Source organism: Protobothrops mucrosquamatus, unplaced genomic scaffold, assembly GCF_001527695.2.
Source record: "Protobothrops mucrosquamatus isolate PMUCROS unplaced genomic scaffold, P.Mucros_1.0 scaffold766, whole genome shotgun sequence".
Taxonomy (NCBI): Eukaryota; Metazoa; Chordata; class Lepidosauria; order Squamata; family Viperidae; genus Protobothrops; species Protobothrops mucrosquamatus.
Genome location: NW_015387034.1, coordinates 326,690 through 340,662, shown reverse-complemented (window position 1 = coordinate 340,662; position 13,973 = coordinate 326,690). Strand labels below are relative to the sequence as shown.

The 13,973-nt window shown below is 35.8% G+C and overlaps 1 protein-coding gene across 2 annotated transcripts in view; it reads right to left on the bottom strand.

Moving 5' to 3' along the window:
• The window catches only part of PDE5A (phosphodiesterase 5A), a 77,388-nt gene that overhangs the window by 12,779 nt on the left and 50,636 nt on the right, over positions 1 to 13,973 (bottom strand). For both annotated transcript variants that reach the window (XM_015818577.1, XM_015818578.1), the window contains exons 9-11: positions 4,899 to 4,983; positions 2,003 to 2,178; positions 99 to 158 (exon numbers count right to left, since the gene is read on the bottom strand). In XM_015818577.1, the coding sequence (XP_015674063.1) occupies positions 99 to 158; positions 2,003 to 2,178; positions 4,899 to 4,983 (321 nt within the window). The remainder of the gene's footprint in view (positions 1 to 98; positions 159 to 2,002; positions 2,179 to 4,898; positions 4,984 to 13,973) is intronic.

Genomic DNA, 13,973 nt, shown 5'->3' with positions numbered 1-13,973 from the left:
CATATGTTTTAAAAACATTGTGCCCTCTGCTCCACTGCATCCTCAGCTACTTGTGGACCATGGTTAGATAGACTGGAGAAAAAAGAAAATGGCATTACCGCTGTTACCTGGAGCTCCCTTGTTTCTTCTTCAGCAGCTGATGCATGGTAGGACAGCACCTTACAGGAAACGGAACCAAAAGACACTGATCTTTTAACAACACTTAAATCTATAATACTAAAAATCTAAAGCACTCTATCAATAACGATTCAGTGTAAACCAAAGTAAGGGAATAGTATAAACTGATGATCTTTACAAACTATGATCGATAGAAACCTTCACTCCCAAAGGACAGCTTTTTCTAGAGTAACTGGCCCATAGCCACAAGAGATGTTTTTTTTAAAGCAGGACCTGAATAAATTTTCCCTGTTTCTAGCCTGGAGACTCTAATCACTTCACTAAACTGGCTCTTCTCTCATCTGTGGTTAACGTTAATTGAATATTTCTTAAGAATGGTTTGAAATGAACATTTGATGTGATTTTGCAAATTTTTAGAATTTATTTGATTCAGATGCAGTTTAAGTAATGGTTTAGGTAAGTTAGAAAAGGAGAATTCATGCTGGGAGAGAACATTTTGTTCTTAATGATAATTCTTAAATCATTTTTGTTAATTACTAGCATTACTAGCACTAATGCCAGTATTTTGGATGATTCATTAGTGGCAAGAATTTGGAAATTTAATCATTTTGTATATTTTATGTTGATTGATAATGAAACAGTAAAATTAATTTTAAATGCATAGCAGTGAAGCAGTAAATGCTTAAATATTTCTTTACTAAATTAAAATAAATGTTCTGCTTGGGGTTTTTTGATATTAATTCTAGATGGAGAACAGTATGATCATATTATTGGACACTGCTAGTATACAGGACTCCTGAGGTCAGCCACGGGGGGGGGGAGGTACAACATTGCTTTAAATGAGCAAAGAATTTGCAAAGGACTCTTTTTCTTTTATGAAAAACAGCTAAAAATCTTCCATGTACCTATATGAATGACAAATAGCTGACAACATAGCTATAATTATAATCCTAACAAAGTTGTCATAATAAATTAGCTTTTTCCAAGGGCCCATAAGACAAGCATAAAAGAAATTCTGTCTTAGGAAAATCTTGGCAGAAGTTTTGCCTGTGTAAGAAAAAATATTTTTAATTTACTGAACAAAATGAGAATTATTTAGAGCTGTGAGTGAAGGAGGGAAGATTTTTACTTTTTGAGTTGGATTTGTGTTTAACTGGCATTTCATGAAGCTGAAATTATAACTTTAATCTATAGCACATTTTTTCATGAGGGTATATTTTCCCTTAAATGTTAAGCTACCTGAATTAGTAGAGTGCAATACACTCAAGACTGTGTCAAGTAATTTTCACACACTTTTGCGAAAGAACGCTACAATTCAATCCAATCAGAACAACTAAATATAGTTGTGCATGTAAGTTTTCCCTTCAGAAACAATTACAGAATCTGAATTTTAGAAATATTGTACTTCGTTTACTATGTTGATGCAAGGATAACCAATGTCTAGATTATCTGATTTCTCAGGTTATTTTGGAGGATGTTAAGAGCACATTAGGATCTCCTGGCTTCTCATTCATAGCATGTGCATTATAATTAATGGAAATTAAAAGGCTAGGCAAGATGACAGCAATACTTGATATGGTTTGATGAAATACTGTAGAAGAACTCTACAGTGACCTTGCTAGTATCCCAGATATGACTTTTTGAAGGGCTGGACGAAAATCATAGGAAACCACAGACAGGAAAGAGAAGATGTCCCAGTGCCACAATCATATCTTTTTTAATGCAAGAAGACAAATCCTCCACTGCTGTGCAAGCACATGGAAATATAGAAGCATAGAGTCAATAAGAGAGAGCTTGGTAGTTGAACAACATTGGGCTTGCTTTAAAGTCAGCAAGAATTCCAATAAAGAAACAGTACATACAGACTGCCTTGATTTATTCTTACCTCTAATGTCACCATTTGCTTTGCCATGGCTCTTTCCACAGCTTCATACATCTGGGTGTTCTGTATTCCTAAGCCACAGAAGATAACAAAAGCTTCCAAAAACTGTTCATCATTTCTATTGAAAGCTTTTATTTTGCCTGAGTTTTCTTCCATCTTGTTTGCAAGTTGACAAACCCCTGGGTCATAATTAAAAAAAACCACAACCAAATGATACCCTTGAAAAAGTACATAATTGATTAGCATTAATCACACATTTAACTGAAAGAAGCTATGCTTGACAGGGTAGCATGGAGAGTCTTTGCCTATAAAGTCACCAAGAGCCAGACACGACTGAATGGTTAAAACAGTATCACACATTTATATTAAAATTTTAATTTTTCTTCAGAAAGAATAATTAGAAATCTATCATTTAAACTTTTAAATGGTCCGGGAATTCAAACAAAAATTACACATTGTGCCACAACATTTTTAAGAAAATTAATTCAGGCTATGTGGAAACAGAAGTTTAGTTTTGAATCTTCATGTATTGGTTTACATACTTCAAAAAATTTAACTAGCTTCATTTGAGTCAGCGGTGCTTACTTCTCCTTATATAGGCTGCTGAAAACAAAACATCAAACGGAACATTATAATATCCCAAGTCTTAATTTTCTTCTTGGCTTTTACTATTAATAGACATTTAGTTTGACGAAATCCCTAAAGACAATTTGTCCTTTACAAACTCATTAAACGTTTATAAGCATGCCAAAATGCTGTAATAAATATGAGATTAGCACACCCAGGGCTTGTACATTCTTAGTTGAAAATTGCAAATTATGTGCATATTAATCTGCATTTTAACTACAGAGAAAATATCACTAGTTTAACTGACTGATTATCTGCTAAATTCAAGTAGGTGTCTTGGCATCATTCACTGTAAGTGCTTAATGTAGCACTTCACTTAGGAATCTACTTTGGAAACTCTATTATCTGGATGTACAACAGATCTATAGAATCATAGCTTAACTAAGAATTTATTCATACATGAACTATCACAGATCACTGCCACCTTTCAGTTTAAGTCCTGTTTAAAAATATTTTGTTAAGAAAGTGGCTGAAATTGTCCATATCATTAGTGAGTCACTGATAATCCAAAAGACACTGCTAATGTAAGTACAGGTACACACTCATGAAAGTCATAGTTATAAGCATCCCATAGAAGCAAACCAAATAGCAAAATACAAACGGGAAAACTGCTATTGAAATTAGAAGTTTTAATAATTAATAATTAAAATATCAAGTGCTTTCTTGTTTATTTAATATTATGCTTTTCCTTCAATAACTCCAAGGTGCTTATATGAGATTTGTTTCCCTTTATCCCACAACAAACCTTTTACAGCTGGACTGTAAAAGAATAACTGATCCAAAGTCATGCAGTGATTTTTGACGAGTGGCATTGGAATTGAATCTGGGTAGCCTGAATCCTAGTCCAACACTTGAATTACTTCACTGGCATTTGATGTAGCTCAAAGATGCTGAGAAGACAGGATCCCCAACTGACATTTATGCTAATTTTATTTTTATTCATGCTAATTTTATATGCATGCTAATTTTTATATTTTCAAAAATTACTTATTAAATATTTATATGTATATGACTGTCTAACTCAAACAATGTGACTCTGTGGAATGTACAAAATCGTTACACAAAAATACAAAAGAAAAACCATACATGCCACTAAAACAAAATAAGATGATTAAATGGCATTCAGAAGTAAAATGAGTTGTATTCTACCAAAGGGGAGCTTTGCTCACCCAAGCATCTAAGCCAGGGGTCTTCAAACTTAGCCCTTTAATGACTTGTGGACTTCAACTCCCAGAATTTCTCAGCCAGGCATGCTGGCTGAGAAATTCTGGGAGTTGAAGTCCACAAGTCATAAAAGGACCAGGTTTGAAGACCCCTGATCTAAGCCTTAAGTGCCTGAATAAAGACCTGAGGGGTTGGGGTGATAAAGACCAGCTATCTAGCACTGCTTGAGTGTTTCTCAGAAACAGCTGGGTAAAGCTTGCTACTGCAGGTCTGCAGCTTAATATCTGTAAAACAGCAGAAGGCAAATGAATGCAGTGCAAATTTTGCTTAAAAATGACAATGCTTCACTGCAATACACTGATTAACAACATTAAAGGAAGTACATTTTATCCTAATATGCCTTTCATTTTCATAAGAAAATTTCTTAAAGAAGAACTGTTTTGCATTTTATGTCAGCACATAATATGGGACAAGTGAAACAAAAGTCCAAACATGTTGTTTTCTTGCTGAAAAATAAAACTGGATTGATCTTATTTATAATAATAGTCTATGATCTTTTAAGTTCTAGGATAGTGTTAGTAACTATGTTCCGTCTGCTCAGGATTCGGTGAGTCCAACTTTATTGTTAGGTTGGAGGATAGTGCTCCAAGTCACAGCCCACACAATTCTAAATTTCAGAAACCACAGCTCAGGTGGTACTGTACTGAGCCAAGATCATCAGCTAATTTTAGGTGCTCCACTTTGCAAAAAATGAAGTGTTTTTTTCCTATAGTAAAACTACTATTGTTTGTTTCATAATTCTATCCAGGATATTCTTCTGTAGCCCCCAATTCCCTAATCTAAAGCATCTTATTTGGAAGGATACATTTATATTTATCCACTTGTTTTCCAAAAATATCTATTTTAGGTCAGTGTACAAAATTTGTCCTTATGACACAATGTTAAATTCGTTTGTTTTTATGACATGTGGCTATGTCTAAGGATAGGTTATTAGTGAAGAATGATCTTAGAAATTTCACACATTGCTTTTTTTTCAACTTCCAATGGGAACAAAATGCCACCTATGTGCATAAACTGAAGCATAATTGAAAACTTCAAAATGTTATACCTATCACTTTATTCTTCTTTCCATTTTTTATAGGCGTGCAGAGCAAGCTTTCAACGTGCTGATTTGTACTGTCTGAACATTCATTCTGTTAAGGAAAAAAACAAAACATAATACTTTATTAACTACATAAGAGAGCTTAGTATAGCAGTTATAGAACTGACCTAAAAATCAAGAGACTGTGAATTCTAGTATTCCCTTGGACATGAAAACCGAAGCCCAATCAAAATATAGCTTGGGTTGATTACAAGGAGGCATTCAACTTCCTGCCACATGATTGGATAATCAAGTGCCTACAAATAACAACATTCAGTAGAAACATCAGAAGCTTTGTGCAAAGATCAACATCACAATACTGGTCAATGGTAATACACTGAGAGAGGTAAATATCAATAGATGAATCTTTCAAATAGCCTCACTATCACCACTAGTGTGTGTCATTGCATGATTCCTCTGTCAACAATACTGAACAATTTAGACCATGCTATCAAATACCAAAAACATCTAACAGGTTATCCTATCCCCTTTACATGAATGATCTGAAGCTATATGGAAAAAGGGTAGACTGGGAAGATCCATAGATATACTGTATATAGAAAAAGATAATCTGAAATAGAATTGTTGCTCAATACTGTTCATGTATACAGTATAGCCAAGATATTGCAATGGAGTTGGGACAGGAGAAATGTGTCACCCTTACTGTTAATAGGAAAAAATAATGAACACTGAAGGAATCAAAATATCCTATGGAAATAACATACGACTCTGTATGAAAAAAATTACTACAAATACATGGACATTCTTCAAACATCAAGCACACTGAAGTCAAGAAGATTAGAAGTGAATACATCATGACAATGAAGAAGCCCTGAAAGTTCAAACTCATTGGACGAAATACCATCAAGGCAATTAACGCCTAGGCAATTCTAGTAATTAGATATACAGCTGACATAGTGGACTAGACTCAAGCAGACCTAAAAGCACTGTATACGAAGACCAGAAAAATAATGACAATGAATCATGGTCTTCATCCTGGTTGGAGCAGCAATGTTGACACTCTACTTACCAAGGAGCATAGGTAGGCATGGAATGTTGAAAGTACATAGTCAGATGAAGAAGAAAAAAGGGTATTAGAAGAATAGCTGAAGGACAATGAAAAAGATACCTGAAGCTAGTATATCATGAAGATTTACTGAATACTGGAGAGATCAAACTGGCTTTCAAGAAAGATAAGATGAAGAATAGAAAAGAGATGGTAAGGCAAAGTATTACATGACCAGCATGTAAAAAACAAAAAACAACCTTAGCCGGCAAAGCAGATAACAAGGCCTGGCAATGACTAAGATTGGGAAAGTTGAAGAAACAGACGGAGGAGTTAAGTCTGGTTGCACAAGACCAATCCTTAAGAATAAATGTATACAAAATCAGAATTGAGAAGACAGCAACAGGAAGCAAATGCCAGTTCTGCAAAGCTAAAGAAACAGCGTAACCCTTAGTTAGTTGCAGCAATAAGATCATGCAGACTAACTACAAACAATGGCATGACAAAATAGTAAAAATTAGTGCATTGGAATGTCTGCAAGAAATATCATTTTCCTGCAGGCAAGAACTGGTCACGTCACAATATAGACAAAATTATAGAAAATGAAGAAGCTAAAGTGCTCTGGGACTTTATAATTTGAAAACCTGTCACATAATATCCCAGACTTAATAACTGCTGATGAAAAAGAAATCTGCATGGTAGATACTGCAGTACTTGCAGACAGCAGAATAGAAGATAAAGAACTGGAGAAAATCAGAAAATACAACGACCTGAAAACAGAAATAGAGGGACTGTGGCAAAAAAAAAAAGGTAGTACCAATTATCATAGCTGTCTTGGATGCAATTCCAAAACATCTGGAACATCACTTGAATGCCATCAGGATTGAAACAAGTACCATCAATCAATTGTAAAAGACTGCTTTACTTGGAACAAATTACATCTTGCAACGATAGCTTTAACACCATCAAACAACAATATCTGGAAGGACTTAATAGGTGGGTAAAAATGCCATATTCAGTCTAACAATCTGGCTGACTATGCTACCAACCATAATGATAATAATGCATCCTGTGACGATATCTGTAACAACATGAAACAACCTCTAATCAAGATCCTTGGGAAGAAGTCGATAGAGGTGAATAAAAATGCCAAATCCAGTCTATTTGGTTGACTGAGCCACCAACTATAATTACTAAACGTTAAGTGGTGTATGCTTCAAGTCACTCTTAACTCTTGGCACTTGCCTGGATAAACCAGTAGAATTTTTTCAGCAAGATTTTTTGCTGTGCTTAACCACTGCATTCTTCCCAGGACTGAGAGAAACTTGCCCAAAGTTACTCACGTGGCTTAAGGCAGGACTAGAATTCCCACTCTCCCAGGTTCTAGCCTGGTGCCTTTAACCCTTACATCAAACTAGTTCTCAAATATAAATATAAAATATACAAAATGCTACAAGTTTTGAATTGTTTTTGAACTTTTACAGTTTTTTTAATAATCTGAGTTTTAAGTTTTTATATTTGTAGGACATAATCACAACAGAATGGATAGATCATATATAGAATGTGGACCAATGGAACTTATTGGTCATGCTAACGTAAATCACAACAATCACACAAATTTTGATAGGTGTTGCTCAGAAATAGATCGGGGTCCCCAATCCCCAGTCCGTGGACCGGTACTGGTCCGCGGCATGCCAGCAACCAGTCCAGACAAACAAGCAAAGCCCCATCCGTGGGATGCAGGCAGCACACAAAACCATGCCCCCTCCAGTCCACAGAAAAATGTCTCTCCAGGTAATCAGTCCCTCAAAAGATTGGGGACCTCTGCTCTAGATGAAACCAAATATTCCAACCCAATGTTCACTTATATGTATTCTTTGCTAGTATTCCCTTTACAGTTTGTTATTTCTCCAATAAGCTCATAATAGTTGATTAATAAACATTTTAATGTCGACAAAGTTATATGATTTTCCATGTTGCATTGCCTATCAAAAGTGCAATATGGAAAACAATTGGAAATAGCTGCAAAATTCTACATGATAGTGTACCTGTCCTTCAAACAATCTTGATAAGCTCTGTATCTCTCCCTTTCTCTTGTGTAGATATATACACAGACTAGATGTATATTTTCTAACACAATAATAAATATATCAACAATAATATATAAAATATATTTTGGTCTTTATTATAAAGGTGGATCTGAATTGATTTTGACATTAAAAATAAATACACGTGAAATATCAGGATCACATGTTAAGTTTCAGTTCAGAAGATTTATTACTTAAGTTCATACATAAAAATATGGTTACTAAATGGAAAACCCTTTCTGTATTGGCTGACAGACTATCAAATGGTGGGAATAATGGTCCAAGGAGGGTGGATAATAACAGCAATGGTCCAAGCAGGTTGAAAAGAAGCCTTCCAAGAAAGCAGCCACAGCTAGACACTAGCTGTCCATGTTATAATATTCCATACATTTTATGTCAAAATGCACTTGTAACAACAAAAGCAATAACTAACAAAACCAATTAATCTAATTAACATATAAGATGCAATAAGGCATTGCTACTGAATGATACTGACATTGGAAACAATTAGTTCAACGTATATTTGCATGCCAGGTTGTTCTAAGCTCACTAGACAGTACCGGCTGTGTTAGTAAAGTCAACAGGCCACTCCTCTTCAGCCAAGGTGGAAATAGGTCAAACAAATAGCAGGATCCTTATTAAGAAGTAGGGAAAGAAGAACTAGCACACCAGCCGAAGGCCCTCCACTGATACAGTAAGAGATGGAAAAGCAGGCCCAAGAAGGCAGTGCAGTTCCATGAAACTCAATGGAGATTGAGGCAGATGCTAAAGCACAGCATGAGTACATCTATTTACATTTTATAAGCTTTTTAATAGAAACAATTGCTGGAAAAGATAGTTACATCAAACCATATGCCCAGTCAATTTTTGTATGTTGGCTCATGTTACTTACTGTCCAAGGAAATCTTTTGTCTTGGCGCACTTGTGGAATATTAAGAGGCTCCATAGTATTCTTGACATACTGGGCATACATATAATTAATTTGGTCTGTATCATTGTTTCTGTTGAGATAGAAAAAGAAATGGACTGTTAACTGCATTAATTATCTACTCTTAGAAACAAATTTTAATGGTCAATTAAGCATATGAAAAGCATGTTGTATCAATGGCTGATATTCCAAATAATGTTACATAGATCTTATGAATGCTCTGGATACAGCTAACATGCTTGAAGTCTTGGATTTTAGTAGCTATGATGCTTAATCCAGTAATTTTCCATTCTGTTCCAAAGACATATTACATATTTAAGTAATATGTCTTTGGGAAGTAGCCATGATAAACTTCAACATAATCTTTATTTTCAAGAAATGCCCCACATCCTATGGGGAAGATATATATACACCTACCTCTAATCAGTCTTTAGCCTGATCCTGAGATCTGGAAGACTTATACTACATCTAACCTTTGAGGTGCCTTACCATAAATATATTAAAAACAACAACATTTTACATTTTAAAAAGGTCATCCCAGAGCCAGGAGTGATCCAAATATATTACATACAAGGAAAAGTTATTAACAGGGCTTTTTTTTGTCATAGAACGCCCAGAATGGAGTTCCGGCACCTTTTTTGGATGGAACCTTGCAGGATAGGCAAGGTGGGTTGTATGACGTGTGTGAGTTCCGGCACCTTTTTTTTTTTATAGAAAAAAAGCACTGGTTATTAATATACTGAATCAGTGTTTAGAGGCCTTATTGAAATGGCTGAAAGCAAGTACAGAGCTTAGATATCTAATTCCTTAACTGTCTTCTCCAAGATTTTAAGAACAAAATAGTTTTTGCAATGCCCTCACCAAAATCCTGAAATATAATTTCTGAATAACTAACTTGGTATTCTTCTTAATAGCCTTGTTGATTGGTACAAATATTTTATTCAAAAAAGACATTTGCTCTAAAGATAATACCAAATTCACTTTAACCCCACATTTTAGCAGTTTCATTGTTGTTTTGGTACTATTTACAACCACAATTGAGCCCAAAATTTCCATAGCTAAACAAGACAGTTAAGTCAGTTGTGCCTCATTTTACAACTTTTTATCACAGTGGTTAAAAGAATCCCTGCATTTGTTAAGTGAATCATGCAGTTGGCTTCCCCCATTGACTTTACTTGTCGGAAACCAGTTGGGAAGGTTACACATGGTGATCACATGATACTGGGACAGTGCAAAGGTCATGAATATATGCCAGTTGCCAGGTGCCCGAATTTTGATCATGTGACCATAGGGATGCTGCAATGATGGTAAGTGTGAAAACTGGTCACAAATCACTTTTCTCAGTGCCACTGTAACTTTGAATGCTCACTAAACAAATGGCTGCAAGTCAAAGACTATCTGTACTCAAAATACTTTTGCACTGGCCTGATAATCTTCCATTTAAAATTCATGCTCTTCACTGGGCAGATCACAAGAGCATTTTGAAGACTCAAGATTCCAAAGCTTTTTTTACTGTCATGGAGATATAGCTAAAAATAAACAATTTCAAAGCATCGCTCTGCAATGACTAATGTTTCATAAATCTGCTATTATTAACTCTTTTCTATTTGAATCATCTTATCCTTTCATTTGTTTGCTACAAAAAAAGGCATTTTATAAGGCATATGAGCCATTATATTAAACAAAATATTGGTCTGTATAATTCTGTTTTAAGAAAGATTAATTTGCAGGCCTCCTTGAAATAAGAATTCATAGTTTACTCAGGTTGTAAATTTCCAACTAGGCTGATTGACATTTTAGTCTTAAACACATTTAATTGCTACCTCATTTCATTCTGATGAAACACAATCAATAAAATTGCATTAGCTAGTAATTTATTCAACCAACAAAACTAGAACTAAACCAATTTAAATAATTGGTTAAGGATGCTGCAGAGTTAAGTAATAAAAATGGAGAAGATGAATGGATTTCTTGGATGTACAGATCTGATCCACAGAAGAGATAAAAGGGCAATGCCCTTTGAATGAGTTTGCATGACATGGTGGTTAGCATGGTAGGCTAAGACTGGGGAAACTAAGGTACAAGCTGCCTGCGTGACTTTGGACCACTCACTATTTCTCTACTCAACCTCTCCCCCAGACTTTAGCTTTGAGGAAGGAATAGCACGTATATCACCTTGAATTCCTGGAGAAAAGGCAAGTTATTTCTTTAACATATTTTTATTTGTTTATTATAGTTTTAGAAATACTCACAGCAAGGAATTTAATAAATTGATGAATAACTGAAGCTCAGATATCAGAAGCCCTAGCAAGGGGGTGAGCAACACAGCACTCATACAGTGGATGCCTGGGCACCTATAATGCCACTAGGTGGCAGCCACTGATCTCCAGGGTGAAGGAAAAAAGAAAAAAAAAACACANCCAAAACATCTGGAACATCACTTGAATGCCATCAGGATTGAAACAAGTACCATCAATCAATTGTAAAAGACTGCTTTACTTGGAACAAATTACATCTTGCAACGATAGCTTTAACACCATCAAACAACAATATCTGGAAGGACTTAATAGGTGGGTAAAAATGCCATATTCAGTCTAACAATCTGGCTGACTATGCTACGAACGATAATGATAATAATGCATCCTGTGACGATATCTGTAACAACATAAAACAATCTCTAATCAAGATCCTTGGGAAGAAGTCGATAGAGGTGAATAAAAATGCCAAATCCAGTCTATTTGGTTGACTGAGCCACCAACTATAATTACTAAACGTTAGGCGGTGTATGCTTCAAGTCACTCTTAACTCTTGGCACTTGCCTGGATAAACCAGTAGAATTTTTTCAGCAAGATTTTTGCTGTGCTTAACCACTGCATTCTTCCCAGGACTGAGAGAAACTTGCCCAAAGTTACTCACGTGGCTTAAGGCAGGACTAGAATTCCCACTCTCCTAGGTTCTAGCCTGGTGCCTTTAACCCTTACATCAAACTAGTTCTCAAATATAAATATAAAATATACAAAATGCTACAAGTTTTGAATTGTTTTTGAACTTTTACTGTTTTTTAATAATCTGAGTTTTAAGTTTTTATATTTGTAGGACATAATCACAACAGAATGGATAGATCATATATAGAATGTGGACCAATGGAACTTATTGGTCATGCTAACGTAAATCACAACAATCACACAAATTTTGATAGGTGTTGCTCAGAAATAGATCAGGGGTCCCCAATCCCCAGTCCATGGACCGGTACTGGTCCGCGGCATGCCAGCAACCGGTCCAGACAAACAAGCAAAGCCCCATCCGTGGGATGCAGGCAGCACACAAAACCACGCACCCTCCAGTCTGCAGAAAAATGTCTCTCCAGGTAATCAGTCCCTGGTGCTCAAAAGATTGGGGACCTCTGCTCTAGATGAAACCAAATATTCCAACCCAATGTTCACTTATATGTATTCTTTGCTAGTATTCCCTTTACAGTTTGTTATTTCTCCAATAAGCTCATAATAGTTGATTAATAAACATTTTAATGTCGACAAAGTTATATGATTTTCCATGTTACATTGCCTATCAAAAGTGCAATATGGAAAACAATTGGAAATAGCTGCAAAATTCTACATGATAGTGTACCTGTCCTTCAAACAATCTTGATAAGCTCTGTATCTCTCCCTTTCTCTTGTGTAGACATATACACAGACTAGATGTATATTTTCTAACACAATAAGAAATATATCAACAATAATATATAAAATATATTTTGGACTTCCGGTGGCTCGGCGGCTGCCGAAGGAGGTTGTTTGACAGCCTCCCATCCGGCACTGTGTAAAAATCACCAAAACAGCGCGTATCAGCTGTTTGGCAATTTGAAACTTCTCTCCAGGCAAAGGAGAGAAGGAGAGCTTACTCTGGAGTAGGAGTTGAGTTCCCTAGTCTCCCTGGGTGCTCCCAGCGAGGCGAAGGTGAGAACTCCTCCGGAGCTCAGAGTTCCTCCGCAGATCGGGACGTCTTCGCTACTAGCGAAGCCAGATGCCGTCTCCACCTCTGATGTTTTTTCTGAATTTAATTGTGAGTACTTTCAACAGACGGAGCTAACTAGGAAACTTGGACTTTTTATAAAGAAATTAAAACTTTGACTCAGAAGATTAAAGTACTCTTCTCAAATGACTGAAAATTGAAAGTTAACTTTTGGAGAAAAAAAAATGGCTGCGGCTTAGCCACTTCTTTGTTCTAAAGAGACACTTTCACTTTCCTTTCGGTTGTGGATTGCTACATTGTTAAGACTGTAAAGAATTCTCAAAAAATAAGGAAAAATTAAAGTAAAATCTGTCTGATCTTTAGCTGCCTTGGACTGTATATTAAGACTTTTCTTAAACTTAAGAATGGCTTCTAAACGAGGTGTAGCTCCTGCAGCACCTAAATCAGCTGTTTCCTCTCCAGCTGTACAGACTACGCAACAGAGAGCTAAAACTCCTCCACCCTCCTCACCACCCTATATTACTTTAAAGGATCTGCAGGATTCTTTAATGCAGATGCAGATGCAGATGTCTAAACAAAATTGTACAACAAATGAGAGTGGAGACAGAAGAGCTTCTTGTCAAAAAGAATGATGAATTGTGTGAGAGCATGTCTCAAATTTTTCAGGGCTTTGCTTTTCATATGGATCATATAGAGAATCGTGTGGAGGAAGTGGGAGAAAAAATGGAAGGGATGGAGGAGAGAATGGAAAAAGTAGAAGAGAGTATAGAGATTACTCAAAATGACATTGTAATGACACAATTCAGAGAGATGGAACATGCAATAAGAATCAGAAGCCTTCAAGAGAATGCACAGGAGAAACTGAGAGAAGAGGTATCAGCTGCCCTAGCATTGGTTTTAGACTGCGACCCTGAAATTATCTATGGAGAGATTGAAAAAATATTTAGAGTCAATTCATGGGTTGCACGTCAGAGAAAACAGCCTAGGGATGTTGTTGTTTATTTTTCTAGAAAAGTACGTCGAAATGAAATTATACAGGCCTTCTACCA